Source organism: Bubalus kerabau, chromosome 17 (assembly GCF_029407905.1).
Source record: "Bubalus kerabau isolate K-KA32 ecotype Philippines breed swamp buffalo chromosome 17, PCC_UOA_SB_1v2, whole genome shotgun sequence".
NCBI classification, from domain to species: Eukaryota; Metazoa; Chordata; class Mammalia; order Artiodactyla; family Bovidae; genus Bubalus; species Bubalus kerabau.
Window position 1 is genome coordinate 60,182,781 of NC_073640.1, and position 27,508 is coordinate 60,210,288.

Genomic DNA, 27,508 nt, shown 5'->3' on the forward strand with positions numbered 1-27,508 from the left:
AAATATGTATTTTGTGCCAGTCATGAGTCAGACATCAGGCTAGGACCCGAGTACTGCTGTTGTGTTAGGTGCTCAGTCGTGTCCGACTCTTTGTGACCCCGTGGACTATAGCCCACCAGGCTCCTCTGTCCATGGGATTCTCCAGGCAAGAATACTGGAGTGGGTTGCCATGCCCTTCTCCAGGGGATCTTCCCAACCCAGGGATGAAACCCGGGTCTCCTCTGGCATTGCAGGCAGATTCTTTACTGTCTTGAGCCACCAGGGAAGTGAGTAGAGCTGTCAGACACAGCACACGTGGTTCCTGTCCTCACGGAGCTTCCAGACTGCCAGCCAGTGCAATCATAACTTTACAAGTGACCCCGGGATTGGAAAGCTGAGGTCAGGGCTTAAGGGGGGAAAGGAGAGGGTTTTTGGAGAAAGACCAGATAGGAGTATATAAATCTGATGAGGGGACTTCCCTGGTGGTCCTAGAGGTTAAGACTTCGCCTTCCAATGCAGGGGGTGTGGGTTTGATCCCTGGTCGAGGAGCTAAGATTCTACATAAACCATAAAACAGAAGCAATATTCTAACAAATGCAGTAAAGACTTTAAAACTGGTCCACATAAAAAAAAATCTTTATAAACAAATCTGATGGCACAGGGGGATCAGGAAGGCATCTCAGAGGATGTGACATATGGGCTGAGACCTGAAGGATGCGGGGAGTACAGGAGAGAGAGAGGGGGCTTTCTGGGCAGAAGGAACAGCATGTGTAAAGAGTTTAGGGTGGAAAAAGACTTGGGGCGTTTGAGGAAGGATGAGGAGGATAAGGTCCCTGGAGCCCTGCAAGTGAAGGAAAGAGTAGCCTGAGATGAGGCTGTGTGGGGGGCAGAGTGGACAGAGGAGGGGCTTGCAGGCCAGGCTGAGGCCCTAGGCTTTGATCCTGAGAGCAGAGGGAGTCTGCTACCTTAATCGGGCTATGAAGAAGCCCAGTGACATCATGGATGTGGGTGTGCTCTGAGGCAGTCAGGGAACTTTTAAGGAAAGGAAAGGATATGAAGTCAGGGCAGCGCATCGGATGACTGGGCTTGACATTCATAAAGACACATAGAAGATGTAGCCCATGGTCCTCTGCCTGTGGGAGGGTCCCTCACCTCTGACCTCAGCTTCCCCTTCTTCTTTTGCACAGACCTGACCCCCACTCCTGAGAGTCCCTTGGACCGCAAGGAGATCCAACCAGTCCATCCTAAAGGAAATCAGTCCTGAGTGTTCATTGGAAGGACTGATGCTGAAGCTAAACTCCAATACTTTGGCGATCTGATGCAAAGAACTGACTCAATGGAAAAGACCCTGATGCTGGGAAAGATTGAAGGTGGGAGGAGAAGGGGACGACAGAGGATGAGATGGTTGGATGGCATCACCGACTCAATGGACATGAGTTTGAGTAAACTCCGGGAGTTGGTAATGGACAGGGAGGCCTGGTGTACTGTGGTTCATGGGGCTGCAAAGAGTCGGACACGACTGAGTGACTGAACTGACCCCCTACCCGGCCATACGCACACATACACACTCTCCCCTGGCACACTGCCCCTCTGCCAGAGGCACTGCCCCTGCCTGGCCCCCACAGTTAGCTCCTGCATTTGGCCATTCATCCATTCACCCGTTCACTCAGCAGATGTGCACCGAGGCCCTCTATGTGCTGCGTCATTAACCTGGGCCCTGATGACCCGGCTCCTGGTGACACGTGACCTCATCTTCAGAAACTCAGGCCCCAGGGAGACAGACTACAAGACAGACGTAATTATACAACCCAACTGACACTCTGACCCTGGCACGCTCTTCAAGGCCCACTTAAACCATGTCTCCTGTGGGAAGACACCCCCCTCCTCCACCCCCAGGCTCAGCTTCCCCCAGGGCCTAGGGTCTCTCTCTTCTAAGTGCCCCTAGTGGGGGCTGCGTATGATAATGACAGCTGGCCTTATTAGGTATGAATCACTGTTCTGTGGGCTTTCTAAGAGCTGACACCTTTAATCCTCACAAACGTCCCATTGTACAGATGAGAACACTGAGCCTTGGAGAAGTCGCTTGCCTGAGGCCACCCTGCTAGGAAGTGCAGGAGCGGGGACTTGAACCCAGACAGCCTGGTTCTCAACCCCTACGCAACTCGGCTAGTCTGCCAGCCTAGAGTTGGCCAAAGAATTGCTCCCCCGCCTTGAATGAACTACGGCAGGGTACTTCCTGTCTCCAAAGCACCATTCTGTCCAAGAACACACATCGGCAGCCTTGCGAAGTCGCACGCGGGGGATCCTGGCATGGTTTTCCAGAGGAAGGCAGGGAAACAGGAGAGAGGCAAGCCCCGTGACAGCAGCCTCTGTTTAGGAAGCCCTCAGCAGGGACTGGCTTCACCTGCTGCCCATCTCACCAGAGCCCGAGGGAGCGGGCACCACCACCCCGTGTCTCAGATGAAGACGCCTGGCAGAGGCAGGAGGTGAAGTCAAGGTGGCGTGTCCCTCATTCTCCGCACAAGAGAGCGAGAAGAACTGTGGGTTCGGACTGGGGACCTCAGGCAAGTCGCTTCACCCGTGCAAGGCTCTGCCCCTTTGACTGGACAATGGGCTCCAGACACCCGCCTTCAAGGGTGACGGTGAGCGAGATGGGCCCTCATGGGGTCGATGTCCCAGAGATGCTCATCTCCTCTCTTTTGCCTGGACCCCACCTCCTGGCAGCGCAGCATCTGAGCTCCACTGTTTGCTCCTCCGAGGCGGAAGGGGGACCTAGGTCTCTCTGAGGTCTCCAGCGTGCCCTGGACGTTCCAGGTGCTGGACAACTGTTGGTCACGGGCCGGCCCCTCCCTGAGAGGTGGGTGAGTTCACCTGCCAACCCTTGCCCACAGCCCGGCTGCACCCTGCCCCTTTACCTTTGATCTTTTCGCCCTTGCTCAGGGAGATCTCCCCCTCGGCTTGGGCCTGGTAGGACTTCACAGCCATGAAGGAGCGTCCGGGGACCGCCGAGTAGAGCTTCCTGCGTCTCCCGCGGCTGCCCAGGGAGCCCCCGGGGCCCCCGGAGCCCCCCGTGCCCCCGGCTGGCCCTTCCCGGGGTGTCCCACTGGAGCTGCATACACAGAGGGTGTGAGAGGCAAGGGGGAGTGGAGGGAGAGGGCACCTCTGGGAGAACAGGGGTCCTTGGGGGGGTGGGAGGTGGAGCATCAGGGTGGGGGAGGGGGTCTGAGTGCCTTTTCCGGCTCTGGGGGCCGGGGGTGGGGGGTGGAGGGGAAGAGGGCATTTGGGGCTCCCCCTGCCCGACCGCTGCGGGCTGCCAGCCCCCTTTCCTGCCTCCTGGCTTCCGGCTCTTGTCCCCTCCCACGGGCCTGCACACCCTGCCTGATTCAGCTTCCTGAAGCTGAGCTCTGCCTGTGTCATCCCTGGCTCACGAGGCTTTGGCGACTCCCAGCTTCCTCCTGGGCTGGGTCCAGCGCCTCTCCCGCCATCCCCAGCCCACCACCATCTTCCTCCCGCCCACCCCCTCCCCGTGCCCCTCCAGCCGGCTCCCCCCAATGCCCCCTGCTCATCCTCCCTGCCTGCGACCTCATCTCCAGGCTTGGAAACCCCTCCAGTCTCCCTCCTCGCCCACCCCCACTCCGCTGAGCTTCCTCTCACCTTGCCCAGGCTGTCTGTCTGTCTGTCTGTCTGCCTACCTGTCCTCAGGGGCTGGAACCAACCTTTCTCTTGGGCCCCCTCCCCACCCCCGGCCGGACCGTGGAGCGGCTGCTGAGCTAAACTTGGACTGGTTCATGAAGTCCTCACTGCCTCGGGGTCAGGAGGGAGACCTAGCGGTCCGAGGTGGGGACCAGCGAGTTGGATGTAGTGGGGTAAGGGGGCAGCTGTCCCTGGGACAGGAGGTGGGCAGCTGGGCTGGCCTGCTTGGGGGGATGGGCAGCCATGGCTCCCAGGAGGGGATTTGGGTGGGAGGGGGGTCTGCAGGACCAGGGCTAAGCCCTCCCCTACCTGGGCCGTCCACGGGGCTGGCGCTTGGCCTCCTCAGGGTGCCTCCCGCGGGATGGGGAGCGGGCCCGGGCGCCCCGGGGGCTGCTGGCACTTCGCAGGGTCCCGCTGCTGAGCTTGGCGCTGGGGGCGGCGGGCTGTGTCTGGCCCTGGGGCCCTGCGGTGGGGCCGGGGGCCCCTGCGGACGAGGTTCCTGGGGCGGCGAACACCATCCAGTCGGGCAGGGCCATGCTGGTATCACTGTTGGCCCGCAGCAGTGCGGGGGGCACCGTCAGCCCTGTGCCCGGGGGTCCCCGTCGCCGGGCTGCGTATTTGGGGGACTCCTGGAAGGGCACTGGGGGGGCACGGAGGCCGGGGGGGGGAGAGGGGGAGACACACAGGAGGCAAGAGACGGTTGGGTGGGGAAGGCACCAGGGGAGAAACAGATGAGAAAGAGCAGGGTGCCTGGAGCCTGGCCCTCCCGCTGCCCAGGTATTTGCAGTCCTCTGAGGTTTATTTGGTCCCATCCTGGCCCCCAGATCAGGTCTGCTGACTCCCCAGTCCCACCACGCATCCCCCCCCAGGACCCCGACTTCTCCCCTTAGCTCGCTCACCCACGTCCTGTTCTCGATGGTTTCGGATCAGCTCCCCAAGTTCAAAATTCCCAGCGATCACTGCCACCTAGCGTGAGGGGGTAAGGGGGGCCCAGGTAGGAGAGAGAGGGGAAAAGCAAACAGGAAACACTGTCAGGTCTCCAGCCATCTGCCCTGCCCCCCAACCTTCACCCCAGCAAGTCCAGCCTCTCTCTTCTCCCAGACCGCCTGCCTCCCTCCCAGCCCCCCAAACCTTAGCCCCTCTAGGTTCTTCACGCCTCCCCCAACCCGCCCCAACAGACCTGGAAGGGGGTCTGTCCACTGTTATTCTTGACATCCTTGTTGGCCCCTCGATAGAGAAGGATCCTAGCACACGTCTCCTGGTGGTCAGTGGCACGAGGTGAAAGGCAAGAGAAAAAGTTACTGTCACCCTGAGCGGACACAGACACTGCGCTGAGCCTTTGGAACCACCTGGTGGGAACCCGCCCTGCTCCGGACAGTAGCCACTTGCCCTTTAAACGTGTCCGGTCCACACAGAGGCACAGTGCACGCCGGATTTCAAGGACTCGAAAAGTGTAGTTTAAATCTCTCTAGTAGTTTTTATGGGGGCTTCTCAGGTGGCACAGCGGTAAAGAATCCACCTGCCAATGCAGGAGACGCAGGAGATGTGCGTTCGATCCCTGGGTTGGGAAGATCCTCGGGAGGAGGAAATGGCAACCCGCTCCAGTACTCTTGCCTAGAGAGTCCCATGGATGGAGGAGCCTGGTGGGCTACAGTCCATGGGGTCGCAAAAGGTCGGACATGACTGAGTGACAAACACTTGAGCACAGCACAATAGTTTTTATACTGATTTCTTGAAAGGATAGTATTTTTGAAACAAAATATGCTACTAAAATTAGTGTCACCTGTTTTTTTTTCTTTTTTAAAAAAGTGTCTCCTGGGATATTTAAAATTACACATGACTTGGGTTATAGTGTATTGGATGGCTACTAACTTAACCAGGGTTTTCTTCTTATTATTATTACTATTTTACTGAAGTATAGTTGATTTACAATGTTGTGTTAATTACTGCTGTAGAGCAAAGTGAATCTGTTATATACACACACATTTATATCATTTTTTGAAATTATTCTTTTCCATTATGGTTTGCCTGCATGCGTGCCAAGTCACTTCAGTCATGTCTGACTCGTTGCGACTCCATGGACTGTAGCCTGCCAGGCTCCTCTGTCCATGGAGATTCTCCAGGCAAGAATACTGGAGTGGGTTGCCATGCCCTCCTCCAGGGGATCTTCCTGACCCAGGGATCGAACCCATTGTCTCTTCTGTCTCCTGCACTGGCAGGCAGGTTCTCTACCACTAGCGCTGCCTGGGAAGCCCGGTTAACAGTTTATCATAGGAGACTGACTACAGCTGCCTGCGCTCTACAGCAGGGCTTTGTTGTTTATCCATTCCATATAATAGCTTGCACCTGCTCGCCCCAACCTCCCAATCTGGGGTTTTCATCATTAGCACGACGGACGCTCAGGGTCCAGACAAGTCTCTGTAGCGGGGCCATCCTGTGCATTGCGTTGAGCATCATTCTCTGGTCTCTGCCACTAGATGCCAGTAGCACTCCCTCCTCAGTGGCGGCGGCGGAGAACGTCCACAGACACTGCCAAACGTCCCCTCGCGTGCAGGAGCATCTGGCTTGAGAGCCACCAAGTCAGACCTCTTGGGGTGGGGGACTTACTGTGTTGCGTATCAGAGCACCTTAGAGGCAGTAGCCACTGACTAGCCCAACAATTCTGTGAGATGGAAGTGACTGTCCCCGTTTTACAGATGAAGAAACTAAGGCTTCAAAGGGAGCCGGTGATGATCAGCCCTTGGATTCAAACCCAGGTGTGTCTGACTCCTGAGCCCTTACTCAAACACTCTGCTAGACCCAGAAGGAAGGAGGCAGGAGGCAGTGGGGGCCAGGGCTGGATGGTCGGGGGGGTGGGAGACACTGCCATCCAAGACCAGATCAATTCCTTGCCAGTGTCAGTCACAACAGACCCAACGTCCTTGCCCTGGTCTGGGAGGCACCCCCGCTGATCTGCCTGCCCTGCCACCCCCAGCTCCAGCCTCATCGACCGCATCTGCTATACCACCTTTCCTCGCTCCCCACTCCGCAGGCACACTGGCCTGCCTTCTCTGGCAGGCATGCTCCTGCCCCAGGGCCTTTGCACCTGCTGCTTCCTCGACTTGGGAGTCTCTGCCCCTAGCTCTCCACACAGCTCACTTTCTCACTTGATGCACATTTCTGCACAGAGGCCAATTCTTCAGAAAAGGCCCCTCTGATGACCCTGTCAAAAATAAACCCTTGACCTGTTCCTGGCTTTATTTTAATTTATATGATATCTGCTGTGTGCCGGGCATTCTTCTAAGTCACAATTAACTCGTTTTCCTTATAATACTGCCTCCCTGAAATTACATTTCGATTTTATTCATCTCCAGCATCTCTCCCCCACTCCATTGTCTATTTTGGAGAGGCAAGGTTTTGTCTGTGGCACCCACGGCCTGGCATGGTGCCTGGCCCATAGAACTGTTCAATAAACGGTTGCTGGATGAGGGGAGTCCTCCTCCTCTGTCTTGGCTTGGGCGAACCCAACCTGGCCTCCAGCTCAGCTCCACTCCAAATCCCCCAGATGCCCAGTCTAACCAGCATTCACCAGACACTTCCTCGGTCTCACCCTCTTCATGTGACAGACCCATCAACGATGCTTGTATGGGTCCATCCTACGGGACAGGCTCAGAGAGGGCAAGGTCACACAGCCAGTCAGTGGGGCAGCTGGGACTCAAACCAAGCTTTCTGATCCTAGCACTCATCTGTCTACTGTGAAAGCACAACTCTGATCGCCCAAGTCTGATGGCTCCCCGACTGGACGGCAAAGTTAGCCCAGTTCGTTTTCCGGGCGTGTTTGTGAGTGTGAGTGTGTGTCCCTGTGTGCATGTGCTGTATCCCCAACTCGACGATAAATTGGTGCCGTGTGTGTTCTTGCATATCTGCCTGCCCCCACTGTCACCTTGCCTAGAACAGACCCAAGAGCATCTCTTTCATCTCAACCAGCAGTTCGCTCCACCCCTGAGCACCCTGTAGGTACCGGAGCAGTAGCACTCATCCCACTGAATTGTAATTATTTGTTTACACATCTACCTCTTTGCCAAACTGTGAACTCCCCCAACCCTACCCGCCCGAGGACGGCCGCCATGCTGTGTCTGATTCATCTCACGTCCCGGCACACAGTAGGTGCTTAGGAAATGGGCCTGGAAAGGATGAGGATGTGGAGTTGAGTCATGCAAAAGTCATTTATTCAAATCATTCATTCATTCCTGGAGTCATTCAATCTATCTCGAAGCAAATACCTGTTGAGTGTTCTGAGCTGGATGCTGTGCATGGTCTTGGCAGGGGATTCAAGGTATCTGATCCATCATTCATTCATTCATTCTCACTCATTCAAAAAAGATGCCTCTAAGCCTACTATACGCCACGGCCTTGGGACAGAGCACTTGATCAGAAGTAAGCCCCACCCCTGAGGAGCTCACAACCCGGACATGGCCCTGATCCTCACCACCAGAGGCTAGATGGGCTGGCCAGAAGACCAGAGGGGCAGAGAGTGAGGAAATCTTTCAGACCCAGCTCTGGGCCTTGGGAAGCTTAAAGTCTGGGAGGGAAGAGGAGGGGAAAGAAAGTCGGAGAAGAACTTGTGTCTGTCAAGCATCTATTTGCTAAGCGCCATGCTGAGAGTGAGCCAAACATTCATACCCTTGATCCTTTGCGAGGCAGAGGTTACCGACCCATTTTACAGATGAAAAAGTAGAAGCTCAAGGCGAGGGAAATGGCTGACTCATCTGACCCACTCGGAGTAATTGTTCCCTCTCTTTATGACCCTATAGACTGTAGCCCACCAGGGTCCTCTGTCCATGGGATTCTCCAGGCAAGAATACTGGAGCAGGTTGCCATTCCCTCCTCCAGGGGATCTTCCTGACCCAGGGATTGAACCTGCATCTCCTGCTTGGCAGGTGGATTCTTTACCACTAGTGCCATCTGAGAATCTGCCCCCCCCTTTCTATCTATACACTACATTTTCCCTTTCAAATTGCCAGTATGGTCTCTGTCTCCTGACCAGATCCTGACTGATAACAGTAATGATAATGATAATAATCATTATTATTAGCATAGCTGCCTCCTAGGGATGAGCACTTATCACGCATGATCTTTCATCCCCTTCAATCAGCTGCTGTTACCCTGACTTCAGGGAGCCGGATGGAACCTCAGAGAGGGGAGAGGACTTACTCAGGGTGCCCTAGCCTGCGCACTGGCTGTGGGGTCAGAAAATCCGGAATGAGGCCCGCTTCAGGAGCAGGAGAGACAGACGCACCGGGGAGGGGAAGTACAGGCAATTTGACAAACACTGCGTTCTCCCTGCTCGGCAGGCGCCGAGCGAGCAGACTGCTCGCTGCCACAAGGCGGCACGTGGCTACCAGCCACATCCTGGCACTGCACGTTCTGGTGAGAGAGAAGGGGCTGGGGCTGTTCTGGGAGACTTCCTGGAGGAGGGGGAAAGAGGCTGATGGATCAGCCGCAGCATGCCAGGCCCTGGCCTCCTAAGACCCCGAGGCAACCGACCAAGGGCAGGGAGACCCTCCAAGGACAGAGAGCCTTGGGAAGCAGGTGTTGAGACCGGGGCTTTGGGGCCTGGGCTGATCTGCCCAGGATCCCCCGGTGCACCGGTGACAAGCCAGCTGGGGTCATCAGGCTAAAAGCCCCAGCTTTTATCAACCCAACCAGCCACGACAGCACAGCTGCAGCGGGTATGCAGCTCTTCACTGCTCACCTCCATTCAGGGCTCTTGAGCTGGGGACCGTCCACCCTGCCCTGAATCGCTACAACGTGCAACACACTCTTGTCCCCTCGGGGGCTGTCCCTTGTCCCCTGCAGTAGGTGCCCCACTGGCAGCTGAATGGAGACCCATTAGAAATAGGACCCTTGGGGATTAACATATACACACTGTGTCTGTGCATGCACGTGAAGTCACTTCAGCTGTGTCTGACTCTTTGCCACCCCATGGACTGTAGCCCGCCAGACTCCTCTGTCCGTGGGATTTTCCTGGCAAGAATACTGGAATGGGTTGCCATGCCCTCCTCCAGGGGATCTTCCCGACCAGGGATTGTACCTGCATCTCTTATTTCTCCTGCATTGGCGGGTGGGTTCTTTACTACTAGTGCTACCTGGGAAGCCCAACATATACACACTATATGTAAAATAGATAACCAACAAGGACCCACTGTATAGCACAGGGGACTCTACTCAAGGACTGCAATAACCTATGTGGCAGAAGACCTGAGAAAGAAGGGATATATGTCTCTATATAATTGAATCACTGCCGTATACCTGAAACTAACACAACACTGTAAATCAGGGATACTCCAACATAAAATAAAAATTTTTTTAAAAAGGAGGACTTCCCCGGTGGTCTAGCCGTTAAGAATCTGCCTGCCAATTCAGTGGACACGGGTTCGATCCCTGGTCCGGGAAGATCCCACATGCTGTGGAGCGATGAAGCCTGTGTGCCGAAACTACTGAGCCTGTGCTCTAGAGCCTGTTCTCCACAACTAAAGTTCTGCGCACAGCGACGAAGACCCAGCACAGCCAAAAACAAACAAATAAATGAATATACCTTAACAAACTTTTAAAGAAAAGAAATAGGACCTTTGTAGTTTCCTGCATTTCCAGTAACAACCCTGACCCTCTCCCCTCCGGATTTTTTGGCACAGACGGTGCCCTCTGCCGGGAATGCCCCTTCTGCCCTCTTCTATATGACCACCTGTTGCTCATCTTAGCTCTGATGGCACATCCTCCTGAGAGCCACCTCCATCGACCCAGCCCCAAGGCCAAGCCCAGATGTGGGCCCCCACGGAGACCTGGATTCCCAGTGACCTCCCTCTGAACACTTGGGATCGCCCTGGCAGGGTGTGTCCTGTGATGGGAGGTTGTCTGTCTTGCTTGCTACTGTCCCCTCAGCCCCCGACTCTGAGCCTGACCCAGGGGAGGAGCTCAGGAAACCTCTCTTGAATGAATGAATGAACGAACGAATGAATGAATGAAACAGTGGAAGAGTGGGGCGGGGGCACCAGGGGGGGCCAGGAGACGCGAGTCAGGAGGAGAGCAGACCTTATTGTAGAGGGCACAGATGTGTAGGGCCGTGTTCCCCGAGGCGTTCTGGGCTCCAGGCTCAGCTCCGTAGAAGAGCAGATGTTCCAGATGCTGAGAGTGACCCCGCTGGCAGGCCTGGAGGGGACCGGGGGCCAGAGCCCGGGTCAGACCCACCTGGCCACAGCATCTGTCTCTCTCCTTCACCTGGAGGCCAGGCAGCCCTGCATCCGCCACTCCCCCTTCCTTCTCCTCTGAGGCCCCATTCTCGCTCAGGGACCCATGCTGTCAACGTCACCAGTCATTCCAAGCCCCAGGCCTCCAGTCTAACTCCTCAGAGTCCTGGTGATGACACCTCTATGCTTCCTCTTTGGGGACCTACTCCCACCTCCATCCCCCGGGAGGACCCCAGCACCCGCAGCCCTAGGCCCTTGGATTAGGGTCCCCGATCCCTGCCCACCCTCAGGGCCCACCTGCCGCCCATGCCACCCCAAACCTCTCTAGGCCGGGCGGGAGCACCTGGTGAATCTCCTGCCAGCCGTTCTCATCAGATATGCCCAGCTGGGCCCTGTTGTACAGGAGTAGCTCGCAACAGCGGGGGTCACCCCCCACCATAGCCGTGTGGAACAGGGGAGTCAGCCCTCGGCGGTCCTTGTAGTTGGGGGAGCCCCCAAGATCCAGGAGCGCCTAGGAAAGGTTAAAAAAAAAAAAGGATGACAATCACACAAGTAGTGGCTGGTTATCAAGGGCCAATTGGACGAAGAGACCTGGGTAACCTCACACAGGGTCAGAGCCAGAGCTGATGCTGCCACGATGCCCTTGAGTGACCTTGAGGCTGGCCCTTGCCCTGTCAGCCTCTCTCATCCCTGTGAACAACAGAGGGACTGGGGCGATGCCTCCAGAGGACCCCTCCCTCCCACTGTGAAATCCTGCCCAGCCTTCCCCCATGAGCCATACGGCATGAGCCACTGAAGACGCTTAATGCCTCAGTGCCCACCTACTCAACAGGCTGGTGGTGGGGAACCAATCAGAGAAGGGCGCCTGGATGCAGGAGGGCCCCTGGCTGAGTGGGAGGTGTGGTGAGGTCCGGGATGCAAGAAGAGGCAGGGAAATGGTCTGCGAGGGGGCAAGCTCGGGTCAAAGCGACTTGGCTCAGCCTCACTGGGGCCGGGAGCTGGGGTGGGGGCAGGGAGTGATCCCCCTCGAGGAACGGATCTGGGCCTGGAAGACTGGCAGCTTCGAGCGTGTGAGGAGTGTTGGCGGCGCCGGCGCCGTGCGAACAGAGTCACGGTGGCGCAGTCCAACAGAACATTTCCAACATTTGCGGTGATGGAAATAGTTACAACCGCACGATCCAACATGGCAGCCGCGTGGGGGGCTACCGAGCCGCTGGAAGGTGGCTAGTAAGCCTGAGAATCGGAAGTTTTAATTTTAGTTCATTTTCTTCTATTTAAATCTAAACAGCCTCCCCCCCTCCCCCGCCCGTGGCGCTAGTGGCTGCTGGATTGCACAAGCGCAGGCCTGGGAGGGAGGGATTGGGCGTGAGCAGGAGTGGGGTTTGGGGGTATGTGTGTATGTGTAAAGTCGCTTCAGTCCTGTCTGACTCTTTGCGACCCCATGGACTGTAGCCCACCAGGCTCCTCTGTCCATGGGGATTCTCCAGGCAAGAATGCTGGAGTGGGTTGCCATTTCTTTCTCCAGGGGAACCTTCCCGGCCCAGGGATGAAACCCACATCTTTTATGTCTCCTGCCTTTGCAGGAGGCTTCTTTACCACTAGGGCCACCTGGGAAGCAGGTAGGAGAAGGGGTTTGGGGGAGGATGGTGCATGAAGAGGGTCTGTCAATTCCAGGGCTGTGAGGCAGACCTTTGGGACTGGTATCTGACTGCCTTCAGGGTTCTTCAGGGAAGGATTGGATAAGAGAAGGGAAGGCTGCTTAGGCTGGATCATCTATGAACCATGGTGTTTACCAACAACTTCAGGGGCGCTCTATCCTGACCTATGGATGAAGAGGGATCAAGTGCCCTTGGGTAGGAGGAGAGAAAGAACATTTTAAAATAAGACCGGGCAAGCTGACTCCATGAATGTATGTGTGCGTGCTCAGTCGTTCAGTGGTATCTGACTCTTTTGGGACCCTATGGACTGCAGTCCACCAGGCTCCACTATCCATGGAATTTTCCAGGCAGGAATACTGGAGTGGGTGCCATTTCCTTCTCCAGGGGATCTTCCCAACTCATGATTGAACCCAAGTCTCCTACATCGCAGGAGGATTCTTTACCTCTGAGCTACCTAGGAAGCCCCCATGTATATATACTGAGGGTCTATGAGCTTCATCTGCTTGTAAAGGCACATTTTAGGCACTATACTGGGCAGTAAGGAGATCAAACCAGTCCATCCTAAAGGAAGTCCATCCTGAATATTCATTGGAAGGACTGATGCTGAAACTGAAGCTCCAATACTCTGGCCACCTGATGCAAAGAGCCGACTCATTGGAAAAGACTCTGATGCTGGGAAAGATTAAGGGCAGGAGGAGAAGGGGACGACAGAGGATGAGATGATTGGATGGCATCACCAACTCAATGGACATGAGTTTGAGTAAACTCCAGGAGTTGATGATGGACAGGGAGGCCTGGTGTACTGCAGTCCATGGGGTCGCAAAGAGTCACACACGACTGAGTGACTGAACAACAATTGGAGTAGAGGGCTGTATTTCAGGTGCGTGAAGGTGGTGTACTGGGAGAGTGAGCTGTAGGTTGAGAAGTGAATGGAAGGGCTGAGTTGGGAAGCATGAGGACCAGTGTCTGGAGGGAGCAGATAAGGGAATGGTGTCTGGGGGCACGGTGGGAAACTCACTCTGTATTTTAAAGGGTACCAGGGGACTTCCCTGGTGGTCCGGTGGTTAAGACCCTGCATGTCCGGTGCACAGGGCATGGGATCAGGGAACTAAGATCCCACATGCCGTGCTGTGTGGCCAAAAAATAAAAAAAATAAAGGGCACCAGGAAGAGTCTATACCTCGGGGAGACAGAGGTAGGTGTGGACTGCTGGCTCAGCGGGGCTGGAGAAGTTCTGGGTGTCAGGAAGTTAACATGATCTACCTGGGGGCAGGGCAAGGGTCCACATGACCATCAGCTATAGCTGATCACGAGCCTTGAGCTGGGGAGGGGGGCTCCCAGAAGTCCCAGGAGGGTCTTGGGTGCAGTCAGAGGAGTGACTGTGGAGGAGGGAGGTGGACAGAGGGGCCGGGGGGATTGGCCGGACACAGTCTGGGTGAAGAACACAGTCACTCGGGGGTGTCTCTGGGCTCTGGGGAGGGTCCTGGAAGGATCTGAAACCTCACCGTCAGAGCGAGGCAGTGGCGGGCACAGGCGGCCTTGTGTAGCGCGGTCATGCCATCCCGGGCCCGGAAATCAATGTGCGCCCCGCCCAGGCATAGGGTTCGAATCACCTCTACGGAGCCTTCGGTCTGAGCAGCCAGCGTCAGGGGGGTCTCTGGGAGGCAGGGGGAAAGGCCGGTCATGTGCAGCCCCTGGGCCTCGTCGTCCCTGACTCCCCAGCCCTCCCAAAGCACCCCGCCCTGCCGCCCGCTCCCTACCTCCTGAATCTGAGTCATGATAATTGGGGTCCAGCCCCTTGTCCAGCAGCCGTGCCACCTTATCAGATGTCCCGAGCTGCACGTACTCCAGGAACTTCTTCAACCCCGTCTGAGTCGCAGATGAGAGAGAGAGAAGACAGGCGGTCAGGGAGGAAAGAGGCAAGGCTGGGTTTGGAGCAGCGCTATCCAGTGGAATCACACAGCAAGCCACACATGCCATCGAGAAGTCCCTAGTAGCCACCACTTTTTTTAAAGGAAGAAGACCTTCCAATTATATTGAAATTCACTTCGATGACCTATCTCTTTTTAGTCTATCATATATATCCACAATATTACTGATTCAACAGGTAATCCACATGAAATTTATTACTGAGATACTTCTAGGGGTATTGAGTCGTCAAGATCCATTGTGTATTTCACGCTCATAGTGAGGCTCAATTTGGACCTGGTACACCACAGGTACCCCGGTGGCCGTATGTGGCTGGCTGCTCCCGCAGATGGTATGGGTCTGGATGGATGGACTGTTTGGGGGAGGACGGAGACAAGTGCATGGTGGGGTGGGGCTGAGGGTAAGAAGCAGCCAGCGAGCTTTCTTCCCAAGTGTCAAGGATCGTTCATTTCACTTCCGACCGAAGCAGCCCCCTGACTTCCTCCCAGCTCTCAGGGGACCAGAAGAGACTCAGGCGATACAGCCTGAGGACTGGAGGGCAAGGTGTGTGAGTACACAACTAAGTCGCTCAGTCATGTAACACTTTGTGGCCCTACGGACAGTAGCCCACCAGGCTCCTCTGTCCATGGGATTCTCCAGGCAAGAATTCTGGAGTGGGATGCCATTTCCTCCTCCAGGGGATCTTCCCCACATGGGGATCAAACCTGTGCCCCCTGCATTGTCAGGCGGATTCTTTACCACTGAGCCACCAGGGAAGCCCCAGAGAGCAAGATGCCAGGAGGATAAATGGCTGCAGAGGAGTGCATCCTTGGATCTGGTAGAGATTCAGGCTCTGGGATTGTGTGAACTGCAGGGTGTCTATGAAACTGCCCCTAGACAGTGGGACACTAGATACCAGAGTCACAGGCTACGTTGGCTGGGGGCGGGGGGCTTTCCTGCATGGATATAGGGGCCCCAGGAGATGAGAGGGGAGAATCCAAGGATGAAGAAAGTGGGAGCCAGGTGGAAATGGCACAAGCCTGGGCAGAGGCGCAAAGAGAGAAGATGAGAAAAGCTCTGATGTATGCTAGAGGCGGGAAGGGATAGTAAGGACTTTGGGAAGGTCCTGTACGCATTATTGTGTTTAAAATGGATAACCAACAAGGATGTACTGTATAGCACGTGGAACTCTGCTCAATGTTATGTGCCAGCCTGGGTAGGGGAGGAGTTTGGGGGAGAATGTATACACGTATATGTATGGCTGAGTCCTTTCCCTGTCCACCTGAACCTATCACAACATTGTTAATCAGTTATACTCCAGTGCAAAATAAAAAGTTTTTTTTTTTTTTTTAATGAAAGGCTGTGATGGAGTCATCAGGTGCATTTGGGGTTGTCCCAAATATGACACAGCATCCCAAGTTAAGTGGGGGATGCTGGCAGAAGAAAAGAAGGTTTGCAGGGTCATCGGGAAGAGCTAGGAGAGAAAGTAGTTAGGGAAGGGGGCTCCAGGTTGGGGGTGGTGGCGTAAGTGCCAGCAGGGTTCTCTCACCTTCGTGTGCAACTTGGCCAGCTGCTTCTCATCCAGGTTGGTCTGCTTGTAAACACGGGTCTTGTATCGGAACTGAGGCCACGGGGTGGGGGCGGGGGTGACGGGAGAGACAAAAGACTCAGAGTCAGGGGTCTGGACCTCTTCTGAGCCAGGGAAGTCAGTGCAGGGTCAGGACGAAAAATAGCCCCAGAGTCTTGGCTGGGTGGGCAGAGGGCTGCTGGGCCACTACGGGCCTGTGGACTGCAACCCCTAAGGTGTCTGGACCCCGTGGGGTATGTTTTAGAATAACCACTGTCATTGGGAACCCTTTCCCACTTTGGTAGGCCAGGGGAAACTTGGGGCAGGGAGATGACTCACCCAAGGCCACTCTGCCTGCTGGTCAGAGGCAAGAAAGCCCTGGTAATTTGAACTCAGGCCTCTCTGATTCTGATTGTTAAGTCAAGGTGTTCAGTCACTCAGTCGTGTCCAACTCTTTGCGACCTCAATGGACTAGCCCACCAGGCTTCTCTGTCCATGGGATTTTCCAGGCAAGAATACTGGAGTGGATTGCCATTCCCTCCTCCAGGGGATCTTCCTGACCCAGGGATGGAATCCATGTCTCCTGCATTGCAGGCGGATTCTTTACCCTCTGAGCCACCAGGGAAGCCCCGGGATCCTTAGGGCACCCTTTATATCCAGAAGTGCCCACAGGGTTTTCCCTTGCTGAGGGCTGGGCTGGGAGAAAAAACGGGGAGCGGGCAGATGCCTGCTCGCATCTGCGAAGGGGCTGGGAAGGCTGTGGGGTTCTCACCTCCAGGTAGGGCACCCCCTTCTCGAAGGACTGGGGGTACTCCCGCAGCAGCCGCTCCTCCTCCAGGAAGTTGGCGTCCCGGCCCGAGGTGGCTGGCTGGAACAGGCCGTAGTTGAGCACGTCCTGGAGGCTCTCGCTCAGGGCACAGAGCACCTGCTGCTTTGCCGTCCAGATGGTGGCATCGGGGTTGAAGCGCAGGCATTTCTGGTGGGGGTGGCGACAGGAGAGAGAGAAGGGGCCTGAGGTGGTCTGCGGAGGGCTGTGGGTGATTCCCGGGACAGTGGAGGGCTGGGGGAAACCCATGGGGGTCTGGCAGTGGGGGCCATGTGTGAGGGCATCCAGAACCAGAGGCCCCCTCCCGTTCCCCCCTCCCCGTGCAGACTCCGGTGGTCCCTGTCTCCCACCACCACCCCACCCCCCATCCGCCGGCCAGCGGGCTGTCACTCACTGTCTGGTGAAGGTCAGGGATGCCAATCCTAAAAACCATCATGCTGAAGTGGGCGTCGTCTGGGACGGACATGGAGCGGCTCTGGAGGCCTCGGATCGAGGCCAGGCTACCAGGTGCTGCGCTGCCCCGGCCCCGGGTCCCCCGGGGGCCTCTCCCGGGCCCGTCTGGGGAGCTGTCGGACTCTGAGCCCCCCTCGGGACACTCGCTGGCACTGTGGCGTTCTTCGTCCTCGCTTGACGCGGGGCTGTGGGTCATCGTGGGGCCACGGGGCGATGGGGGACGGCAGCATCACAGGCGGCTGGCAGGGGAAGGGGCAGGGGTGGCAGTCAGACCAGGAGCCCAGGCCCTTTGGAGGCCACGGGCGCACTCAGTGGACAAACACGGTCCAGGGCAGTGGCTCCAAGCTGCCTGAGGGAGACAGGCAGGAGGCTGGACACACCCCCAGACACTCCTACCGCCTCCAAGCTCTCTCCCGAGCTCCCGGGCACACACGCCCCCACCCCCCCAGCCCTGCCATGCTGCCTGCACGTGTCTCCTTCCCTGCCCTTGGCCTTGCTTGCAGCCCCCCGCCCCTCCTGCGCCCCACTTTGCCGCTGACCCAGCGCGGCGGTGTCCCAGAAACCGCAGAATCACCGCGGGAGCCACTGGCCCACTTTGCCAGGCCAGGGATAATGCAGCTAAAATTAGCCCAGGACAGACAGGTGGGCGACCCACCGGCACCTTGCCCTCCTGGCCCCAGCCTGGCCCCTCCTCACCCGAGGTCCTCCCCGCCTTCTGCTCCTGGTACCTCCCGGATGACCGCGAGGAGGCTGAGATGTAGTAAGGAGGAGAGGGAGGTGCCCTGAGCCTAGGGTGGAGCCGGTGACTTCACTGAAGTGTGGCTGACCGCGTGTGTGTGGAGGGCTGCTGGAGAGCCAGCATCCCAGGGGGCAGGGGCACCTGGCTGGGGCAGAGAGTACCATGCATGAGGTGTCCCACGGGGGGAACCACAAGAGGTGGCCTGTGCAAGTTTCCGGGGGGCATCTTGAGAGGGTGTGTGGGTGGGTGGGGAGACTGGCCCTGGCAGGGCTGTCCGTCCGGGTGACAGCCTTGCGGTGGCCTGGGTGGGTGTAGGGCGGCGGTAGGTGACCTGCGGGTGTGTTCGAGGCCTGGCGCTGCTGGGTGGAAGGACGGGCATCGCCTGGTCCTGGGGGCCCCACTCTGAGGGAGACTGGGGGGCTGGGAGGGAGGCTAAGGAGTGGGATGAGAGTCTGGTGGGTGAGGGTGAGATCCCCACTATTCTTCAGATCCCCACTGTTCTTCGCCCCTGAATTGGTCTTATAAGGGTGAGTCCAGATGGGGCCCTTCTTTCCCGTTTTCTCTCCCCCCTCCCACCCCAGCACCGGAAACCAGAATGTCTGGTCTGGTCCCTCCCCCCCACACCAGGCCCGGCTCCTGCACGTTGCCATGGAGATGGGAAGCAGTGGAGGGTACTGCTGACTTTGGGGGAGTGGGGATGGGCTGGGGGGGTTGGGGAGGGAAGACAAAATGTGTGCGGGGGGGAGGAGAGTTTCAAGAACTGTGGGCGAGCCAGCCTCCAGCCATGGGCTGGCCACCCCCTCCCCTAAGCGTGGCCACGGCTCCCTCCCACTCTGGGTACCCAGCAGAGCCTCCCCTACTTGGCCCTGGCGAAGACCCCCCCAGCCCCCCGCCCGGCCTCCTCCTACCCAGCGACTCCACTCCCACCTCCAGACCTGGGGCTGGCAGCCACTCCCCCTCGGCTGACCCCGGCTGACCCCCTCCCCCAGCCTCCACGGACTCCTGAAAGCAAAGCTCGCCCGGTCCCCCGGCGCGTGCGGCTGCCCCCAACCCCCAGGACCAGCTCGGGCCCCTCCCCCTCAGCCCCCGAGGGAGGGAGCGGGCACACTCCGCCGGGGCGGCATGAATCAAACGCTCCGCGGCTAAGAATAGCTGGCACGCAGCTGGTACCGAGACGGGCTGAGGAATCGGCGGGGGGGGGGGGGGCGGGGGGGGAAAGGGGAGAGAGGGGGTGCCCTGGGAGACTGCGGGGGTACGGCGGGGGGAGGCTGCCGGCGTGGCCGAGAGCCGGCCCGGGAGAATGAATGGAGGCGGAGAGAGGCGGGGAGAGGCGGGCAGACGGAGCCTGGGCTGGGGCCGAGAAACTGGTGGGGGAGAGCCCGGGTCCGCGGAGAGGGGGCGAAGGCCCCCGGGAGCAGGACTCGGGGGCGGGAGCCGAGGGGGCGCGCCGGCCGGTGGGGAAGGAAGCGGGGACCGGGTTGGGATGCAGGGAGCTCATGAAAGGGTGGGAGGGGATTGGACGAGTCTGGAAGGAGAAGCCGAAACCACAGGGGGTCGAAAGGGGCGGCGAAGGCCGAGGCCCTGACCCCCGCTGGAGGGGGTGGGCGCCGGAATGACCACGGCGAGGGGCCTCGAGGGGTGGGGCCGCAGGAGGGGTCCAGGGGGCCCAGGTGGGCCGCGATGGGAGAGGCGGGGGAGTGGCCGGGCCAGGCTGGCCGGGAGGCGGGTACCGCGACCGAGCCCTCGGCCCAGGAGCGCCGGGAGGCGGGTTCGGGCCGGGGGCTACGGGGCCGCATGCCCCCAGCAAGTCCGCGATCCGGGACGGGGCACGGGGGACCCAGGCGTAACCCAATTTGGCGTCGCCCGGGGCAACGCTCCCCTCCTCACCCCCGCCCCCCACCGCACACCCGGGCCGGGAGCCCGGCGCTTGGCCAAGGACGTCCGGGGCGCCCCCGCCCCCGCCCGCGGCCCCAGGCCCGCGCTTCACCCCCCAACCCAGACCCCCGGTTTTCGGCCCCCTTACCTGCCTGGCGGGGCTGCTGAGTCCCGGTCGGCGGCGCCCGCGGCCCCTCCCCCCTCCCCCCACCCCCCACCCCCCCGGAGACGGGAGACCCTCAGGCCATGCCCCACCGCCCCGGAGGGCGAGCGGGCCCGGGGAGGGGGCGGGCGGGGGCCGGGGGGGCGGGCGGGGGGCCGCGGACCTCACCCCCCCCGCGGGCCGGGCCTGGCCATCCGCAGAGCGCCCCCCCTTGCGCCGCGGCCGCCGCGCCCCTCCTAGCTAGCCCGCCCCCGGCTCGGTCCGGCCGGCTCCGGGCGCCGCGTCTCCGTCGGCTCCTCTCCTCGGCCTCAGGCCGCCGCCGCCGCCGCCGCCGCCGCCCGCTCCGCGCCTCCTCTGCCTCCCGGCTCTCTCTCTCGCTCTCGCTGTCTCTCCCTCACCCGGTCTCTCTCTCTCCCTCCCTCCCTCTCTCCCTCCCTCCGCCCTCTCCCCTCCCTCCGGGAGCCGGCGGAGGAGACATCGCCCCTCCCCGCGCCCCCAAACCTCGCCCATCCCCCCCCGCCGGCTCCGCCCCCTCCCCCTGCCCTCCCCCACCGCTCCTCTCCGCCGCCAGATTCCCGAACCCTGACTCCACCCCTGCTTGCCCCAGTACCCCGGGGATGGGGCTCCGCCCCCCTAAGGGTACCTCTCCCCGCACCCCCCCAGGACTGCCCCTTCCCAGGGCGCCCCCACCACCTCTACCCACAGTAGGGTACAATTAAGTATTCGTTGCTAGACTCTACACCCCCAAACTGGATGGCGAGAGCTATAGATTCCTGCCCTGTCCCCCCAACACACACACACCTTCCCGCAAGGCACAGGTGCAGCGAGTCGCTCCCCAGCCCTGCCCCTGCAGACGTCTCCACATACACATCTTCTCCAGGGCGTGCAGGCTCTCGCAGGATACATTACCATGAGCACAGCCAGCTACATCATGTACATATCACACCCGTGTGCCGGAGCATGCACACGGCAGAGCACACGCGTCTACCCACCCCACACACGGGCACGCAGCCCGCTGTGCTTGCTCAGAGCTCTAGCTCACACGCAACCCTGAAACAGAGACACAGAACCACAGGGAGACGTGTGCTTTGTCTTCATCACATTCACCCACTGTGCCCTGGCCGTCCATCACACAGGTGTGCACATGCCCATCGAGAGGCACGACCCTGCACCACCAATTATCTCTGACATTTCTTGAGCACTTTCTGTGTGCCCGGCTCTGTGCTGGGTTTACTTGTCAACTTTGCACACTGTAATCCTCTGGGCTATGGACTTGCACTATCCCCATTTACGAGAGGGGAAAACTGAGGCCCAGAGAGGTTAAGCAATTTGCCCAAGGTCACCCAGCCAGCAAGAGGTGGTGGCCAGGATCAGAGACAGGTGGCCTGGCTCAAAGTCTTCAGACTGCTGTGTGCTGGGGTTCAGTACTGGCCACTCCATAGCTGCATATTTTTCTTTGCCACACATGATCCCCCCCAGCCATCTCCTCATTGCACGTGGGACACACCTGCAGAGACAGGGCCGATCCCATAGGGCAGCGGTGAGTGCGTCGCCACAGCCCAGGCCCCTACCCTTCTCCCAGCTCCAACAGCTCCTCCAGGGCCACCAGCTGGAGCCCAGGCACCTGTGGAGGGCAGTTCCAGGCAGCCTCTGGGTGCACATCCAGCTGCAGGCTCTGGGGTGCCACGGGATGAGCGGGAGCAGGTGCCAGCCCAGCTGCCCCAGGAGGCCCAGTTCTGGATTCACCCCCACCAGCCCAGGTGGTGAGCAGCTGGGCCTGGGGAGAAAACAGCTGCCTGTGTGTGTCGGCACCAGCAGTGAGAGGGGCTCTGTACCCTTTCTACAGTTTATGAGGCTTTTCTCGGCCTGGGCATCAGCTCTTGGTGAGGGGTCCCCAGGCTCCTCATGAGTGCCCAAGAGAGGCCCGAGCTCTGAGGCAGTGGGCAGCCTGCCCAAGGTCACACTGCCCTTTGCTTTCTTGGAAAATGGAAAAGTCTGGCTGTGTTGATTTCCAAGGCCCTATCCTGGGGCTCCCAGCAGCTGAGGGCGGATGCCCTGCTCGTGCCGGGAGCCAGAAGCTTCTGCTAGCTGCTGCCACTGCGCTGGTAACCTTCAGCAGGCCCAGCTGTCCCCTCTCTGAGCCTTGGTGTCCCCCCTGGAAGAGTGGGCCCTGCGATCCTGGCACTGCCCGCCTGGCTGAAGCTGGGGAAGCCCTACATGACTCATGGGTCTGGCATGGACTGGGCATGGCCAGCCTCCTGCTGCTCCTGCCTCTGCAGCCTCCCTGCCCCTGCCCTCATCACCTCTACCCCGGTCACCAGGCACCCCCACTCCCAGGGCCACAGGAAACTCGAGTTTCCACTTAAACACAATCATGCAGGGTTCAGTCTTTTGGTGGAGCTGCGACCCCGCTGCCAGGGAAGGCTCCTTTCCTTGTTCAATTGACTGAGTACCTACTATGCGCTGGGTTGGCCCTGTCCTAGCTCCGAGGATACAGCCATGAACAGGGATGCCTGCCTTCATTGGCGAGAGACAGACACCAAACAGATAAACAAGCCAGCAAGACAAGGCTGGTCTTGATTCAGCCAAAAAGATAAAAAGGGGTGTTTGAATAAACTACCTGGGGAAGGCCTCTCTGAGCTGAGACCTCAGTGATGAGAAGGAGCTGGGGGGAAATGCCTTCTAGAAGGAGGAAAAGGCTGGCGCAAAAGCTCTGAAGCGGGAAGGAGCTTAGCATTCAGGAAGTAGTGAAGAGATCAGTGTGGCTGGAGCTTGGAGCGGGGCGGTGAAGGGAGTGGGGGTGATGAGTTTGCAGAGGTGCAAAGGATCCACCCTTCCCTGCCCACCCCCAGGCTGGGCAGGCCAGGCCTGTGCTGAGGCCAGGGTTTGGCTTCACTCCCGCACATGATGGGAAGCTGGGGGGGGGAGCAGGGGAGTGGGGAGTGATGTGATCTGATTTACGGTTTGGAAGCATTGCTCTGGCTGCGGCAGGCTGCGTGGATTGGAGGGGCTCGGGAGGAAGGAGGGGAGAGGCGGGAGGAGAGGACTGCAGTGGTCCAGGCAGGAGATGAAGTAGCTCTCAACGCTCAGAGCTCTCTGTGCACCCAGCCCAGCAGCTGCTTACTCCACCTCCTGGAGAAAGCTTCTCAGACCCCACCCAACCTCCACCCTCCCCTCTGCCCCAGCCCCTCACCCAGATGGGGCTGTCTGCGGGGTCTGTGAACAGCTGGAATCCCCCATGTCACCCCCAACCAGGACCCAGACTGCAGGAGGCTTCCAGGAAAGCATGGCAGATGGATCCAAGAGCCCCACCTTTCTGGGGGCTGCACACAAGCCACACGCGTGCTCTTTGCACGGATCCCCACAGACAGGCACAGATGCTCATCTGGATCTGGAGCAAGGGCCTGGAGGGCAGGATGGGAGATCTGGGGGGCAGGAGGCGCTCTAGAGCCTGAGAATGCTGTGAGAGCTTTATTCCGCAGGGTGTGTGGGCAACGGTGGCCACAGGATAATAACAACCTTAGCAAGACCTTGAGGTCTCCCTTGACCTGAGGCGTGGCCAGGGAGAGGAGAGGGAAGCGAGGCCAAGCCCTGGCAACTCCCCAAGGAGGTTCCTGGGCAGAGGCTGAGCCCCCAGGATCCCTTAGGGAGCTGGCTCCATCCTCCTGACCTTCTGGAGCTTCTGGCTGAGGCAGAAGGGAAGAGCAGGACAGGACGGAAGCAAGCTCTGGAAAGTGGGAAGAGGAGGGCGTGTGTGGAGACCCAAGGCGGGATCCAAGCTTTGGAACGTTGGAGGTTTCCGGCCACAGAGGCAGGGCCTCCGGGGAGCCAAGAGAGGCGGGGAGAGACACACACAGAGGAGCAGAGACCAACGGACCGAGACAAGAGTTGGGAGGAGAGGGACCAGAGAGAAGCTGGGAGAGGCGTGAACCAGGGGGCTGGTGATCAGCACACACTCCGGGTCCCCAGAAACATCCTTCTCCTCCAAAACACACCCTTCTGCAGCCTTGGGTGCTCTGAGACCAGCCTGATGCAGGCCGCCTGGCTCCTTGGCGCGCTGGTGGTACCCCAGCTCCTGGGCTTCAGTCATGGGGCTCGGGGAGCTGAGAGGGAGTGGGAGGGGGGCTGGGGTGGCGCCCAGGAGGAGGAGCGGGAGAGGGAAGCCCTGATGCTGAAGGTGAGTTGGAGACTGCTGGGACTCTAGTGGCGGGACCCGGGTGGGTGACTGTGGGCTTGGGAGGAGTGTATTCCAGGGTTAGAAGAATGGGCAACGGGAGGGATGGGATAGGCTCGGAGGATGAAGGTGATGGGTTCAGAGAAGAGGGCAGACAGCCAGCTGATAGCTGGAAAGGGGCGTCTGGGGAGTCTGAATGTAGCTGCCAGCCTGGCCCTGATCACCCTCCTTGCCTTAGCATTTACAGGAAGCGCTGGGGCTGCCTGCTAGGAGGGGAGATCAAAATCCCGAGGGAAACTCTGAAGGCAGGGGGGCCTGGGCGACCGAGGAGAACGGGCAGGGGGAGGAGGAAGGCGAGGAGGAACCCACACCGACCCCGGGCGTCAGCCCCAGCCCCTCTCCCACCCCGGAGGACGCCATCACTTATATCCGTAAGTAATCCTTAGCTCCGCCCTGCGCCCCCCAACCCCTGCCTCCGTGGTCATTTTCACAAAAACGAACCGTCCTTTCCCTGCCCCAGGATTTTTCAGTTGCCCACCGCCGAGCTCGGAGCCCTCACACCCAGGAGCTCCGGGTCCCCGGCTTTGCCTTTCAAGAGACCGGGGTGGCCACCGGCCCCTACCTTCCAGAAGTCTTGAGGGCCCCCACCCCTCACCCCAACTCCGCCCCAGAAGCCGTAGGTCCCGGGTCCCCCCCGGGTCCTCCAGTCCCCTGGCTCCGCCCCCAGGGTCTCCGTCCAGCGTGCGCCCTGTCCACCCGCAGTGGGTCGCCTGGCCGGCCTAGACGCAGGCCTGCACCAGGTGCACGTTCGTCTGCACGCGCTGGACACCCGCGTGGCCGAGCTTACTCGGGGGCTGCGGCAGCTGAGGGAAGTGGCGGGCGACACCCGCGACGCCGTGCAAGCCCTGCAGGAGGCGCAGAGCCGCGCCGAGCGCGAGCATGGCCGCTTAGAGGGTGAGTCGCATCCCGCCGGGCTGGGAAGGAGGGACGATCCAGGTCAGGCCGCGGACCGGTGGGGAGAGGGGAGCCCCGAAGGGAGTCTGAGACATGAGGACCCTAGGTGTTAGGGGCGAGGGGTGGCGGCCCTCGAGGATTTGGGGTGTGCTGGCTGATGGGGAGGGTGAACGTGTCCCGACCGTGCTAGTGAGCCGACCCTGCTCCGGCCGCACCACGCCCCCTACGGTCCCGCCCCCACGGCCTGGCCACGCCCCCTGGCGGCTCTGTCACTGGCTCCGGGCGACTCTGGTCCCGCCCTCGACCCGCCCCCGAGGCACTAACCCCGCCTCCGCTCGGCCCCGCCCCGCTCCGCCCGCAGGCTGCCTGAAGGGGGCGCGTCTTGGCCACAAGTGCTTCCTGCTCTCGCGCGACTTCGAGGCTCAGGCGGCGGCGCAGGCGCGGTGCGTGGCGCGGGGCGGGAGCCTGGCTCAGCCCGCTGACAGTCGGCAGATGGAGACGCTCACCCGCTACCTGCGCGCGGCGCTCGCACCGTACAACTGGCCCGTGTGGCTGGGCGTGCACGACCGGCGCGCCGAGGGCCTGTACCTCTTCGAGAACGGCCAGCGCGTATCCTTCTTCGCCTGGCACCGCGCCCCCAGCCCTGAGCCCGGCGCCCGGCCCAGCGCCGCGCCGCACCCGCTCAGCCCCAACCAGCCCAACGGCGGCGTGCTGGAGAACTGCGTGGCTCAGGCCTCGGACGATGGCTCCTGGTGGGACCACGACTGCGATCGGCGCCTCTACTACGTCTGCGAGTTCCCCTATTAGCGGGGCCGGCTCCCCGCCTCTCCACTCCGCCCCACCACCCGCCCTGTGCCTGGGCTATGCTCCCAGCAAAGACACCGTTCCTTCCTTCCTCGCCCGCGGATGGAAATGTGCTTTCCCTGGCTGGCCGATCCCTGGGGGACTCATGCGGGGCCGGGACCCCTTCCTTGCCTGTCTTTCCCGGAGGTGGTGGGCACGAGGCTAGGTCCCGCGCCAATAAAACGTTGTGGAATCTCACTTGAGTAGGCAGTTGAGGCGCTTTTGGCCTTTTATCTTTTTGCGGGGCAAGGCCTGTCTCCCTCTTACAGGTATTATTCGAGCCCCAGATCAGAGTGATAGAGAACACATGTGCATACGTACACATGGTCATCTGCTCCTGCGCACAGATGTCTGGAGTCCACGAATGCACACGCGGCTGACACCTCTGCCTGCAATGTGCCCCCTACTCAAGGTCTTTGGGACCCAGAGCCTGTCAATCATTGTCCCAGGCCTTGGCCTTGGCCCTGTTCAAAGAGATCTGGGAAGTCCTGCAGGAAAGACTCCCGTTTAATTTTTTTTTTTTTTTCTTTTTTTTAAGTGGGTCTCAAACCTGACTCATCAGATGGTACCCATAATGTCATGTAAAGTCAGGCACTGCCCTACCCCCTTCCCCTTCTCCCAACTCCGGGGCCTGCGTTTAGACACAAGCATAAGGACCTACCCAGCCTGGAAGCTCAGGTTCCCTCCCAACCGATCCCTTCACTCCTTGACTTTGAGGCCATGAGCTAATCCCTCCCCGCTATGAGCCTCAGTTTCCTCATCTGAACACAGGCACTATTACCCCTACCTTGTATGGCTCATAGGATGTTCATATGAGCCCAGGAAAGTGAGCATTTGGGAAAGGGTGGTGCATAAGGCACACATTACATTTTCTTCCCCCGCCATTTTTCATACTTTAATCCCCTGGGGGCACTGAGGCCACCCAGGCCCAGCCTGGGCCTCAGCACTCTGGACAGCACTCTTTGGAGCAAAAACTCTTTTGGAAACACCCACCCAGTGTCTCCCCATGTACAGGCATCATGGTATTCTGACCCTTATACCATCATGGAGCCCAGGAATCAGAGTGTGACCCTGTCTGTCCTTACATCTGTGTCCCCTCCCTTTTGTCAGCCATGGCACCACTCTCACGGACCTGACATTCTGGGAAGTCAGTGGATGGGACAGTTCAGTGGTTACCTGCCTAGATTCTGGAGCCAGATGGCCCAGGTTCTAATCCTTCCTTGGCCACTTACCTACTGGGTAACTTGAGTGAGACATAACTTTGCTGTTCCTCAGTGTCCCCATCTGTACAATGGGGGTAATAAGATCTACATCCTAGAATAGTGCCAGACACAGAGGGGTCTTTGCAGCATGGGCTCTGATCCTCAGTTGGCTATTTCAACCTCATCTTCACCTCTGCTTGGTCTCTCCAGACACTGTCTCTGTATATGCAAAGGTCCTTCCAAGAATTG

At 59.2% G+C, this 27,508-nt stretch overlaps 2 protein-coding genes across 2 annotated transcripts in view; one reads left to right on the forward strand and one right to left on the reverse strand.

The window, feature by feature from the left end:
• Positions 1-17,541, reverse strand: part of SHANK1 (SH3 and multiple ankyrin repeat domains 1) — a 45,943-nt gene extending 28,402 nt beyond the window's left edge. The window contains exons 1-11 of the mRNA XM_055552883.1: positions 17,251-17,541; positions 16,803-17,006; positions 16,013-16,084; positions 14,316-14,424; positions 14,061-14,212; positions 11,242-11,409; positions 10,744-10,860; positions 4,853-4,930; positions 4,572-4,638; positions 3,982-4,312; positions 2,895-3,088 (exon numbers count right to left, since the gene is read on the reverse strand). Coding sequence (XP_055408858.1) covers positions 2,895-3,088; positions 3,982-4,312; positions 4,572-4,638; positions 4,853-4,930; positions 10,744-10,860; positions 11,242-11,409; positions 14,061-14,212; positions 14,316-14,424; positions 16,013-16,084; positions 16,803-17,006; positions 17,251-17,505 — 1,747 coding nt within the window. The 5' untranslated portion in view covers positions 17,506-17,541. The remainder of the gene's footprint in view (positions 1-2,894; positions 3,089-3,981; positions 4,313-4,571; positions 4,639-4,852; positions 4,931-10,743; positions 10,861-11,241; positions 11,410-14,060; positions 14,213-14,315; positions 14,425-16,012; positions 16,085-16,802; positions 17,007-17,250) is intronic.
• A 6,421-nt stretch (positions 17,542-23,962) lies between these two features.
• Positions 23,963-26,255, forward strand: CLEC11A (C-type lectin domain containing 11A). Its single transcript, XM_055552981.1, has 4 exons — positions 23,963-24,263; positions 24,499-24,691; positions 25,023-25,214; positions 25,576-26,255. The coding sequence occupies exons 1-4, from the start codon at positions 24,117-24,119 to the stop codon at positions 26,019-26,021; spliced, it is 978 nt and encodes a 325-aa protein (XP_055408956.1). The 5' UTR covers positions 23,963-24,116; the 3' UTR covers positions 26,022-26,255.
• Positions 26,256-27,508: the final 1,253 nt, after the last annotated feature.

Excerpts from the sequence above, each read along its gene's own strand:
- CLEC11A (XM_055552981.1), top strand. The coding sequence starts at position 24,117 with ATGCAGGCCGCCTGGCTCCTTGGCGCGCTGGTGGTACCCCAGCTCCTG. Across the intron at positions 24,692-25,022 it reads GGACGCCATCACTTATATCC|TGGGTCGCCTGGCCGGCCTA; the intron begins GTAAGTAATCCT and ends GTCCACCCGCAG. Across the intron at positions 25,215-25,575 it reads CGAGCATGGCCGCTTAGAGG|GCTGCCTGAAGGGGGCGCGT; the intron begins GTGAGTCGCATC and ends CTCCGCCCGCAG.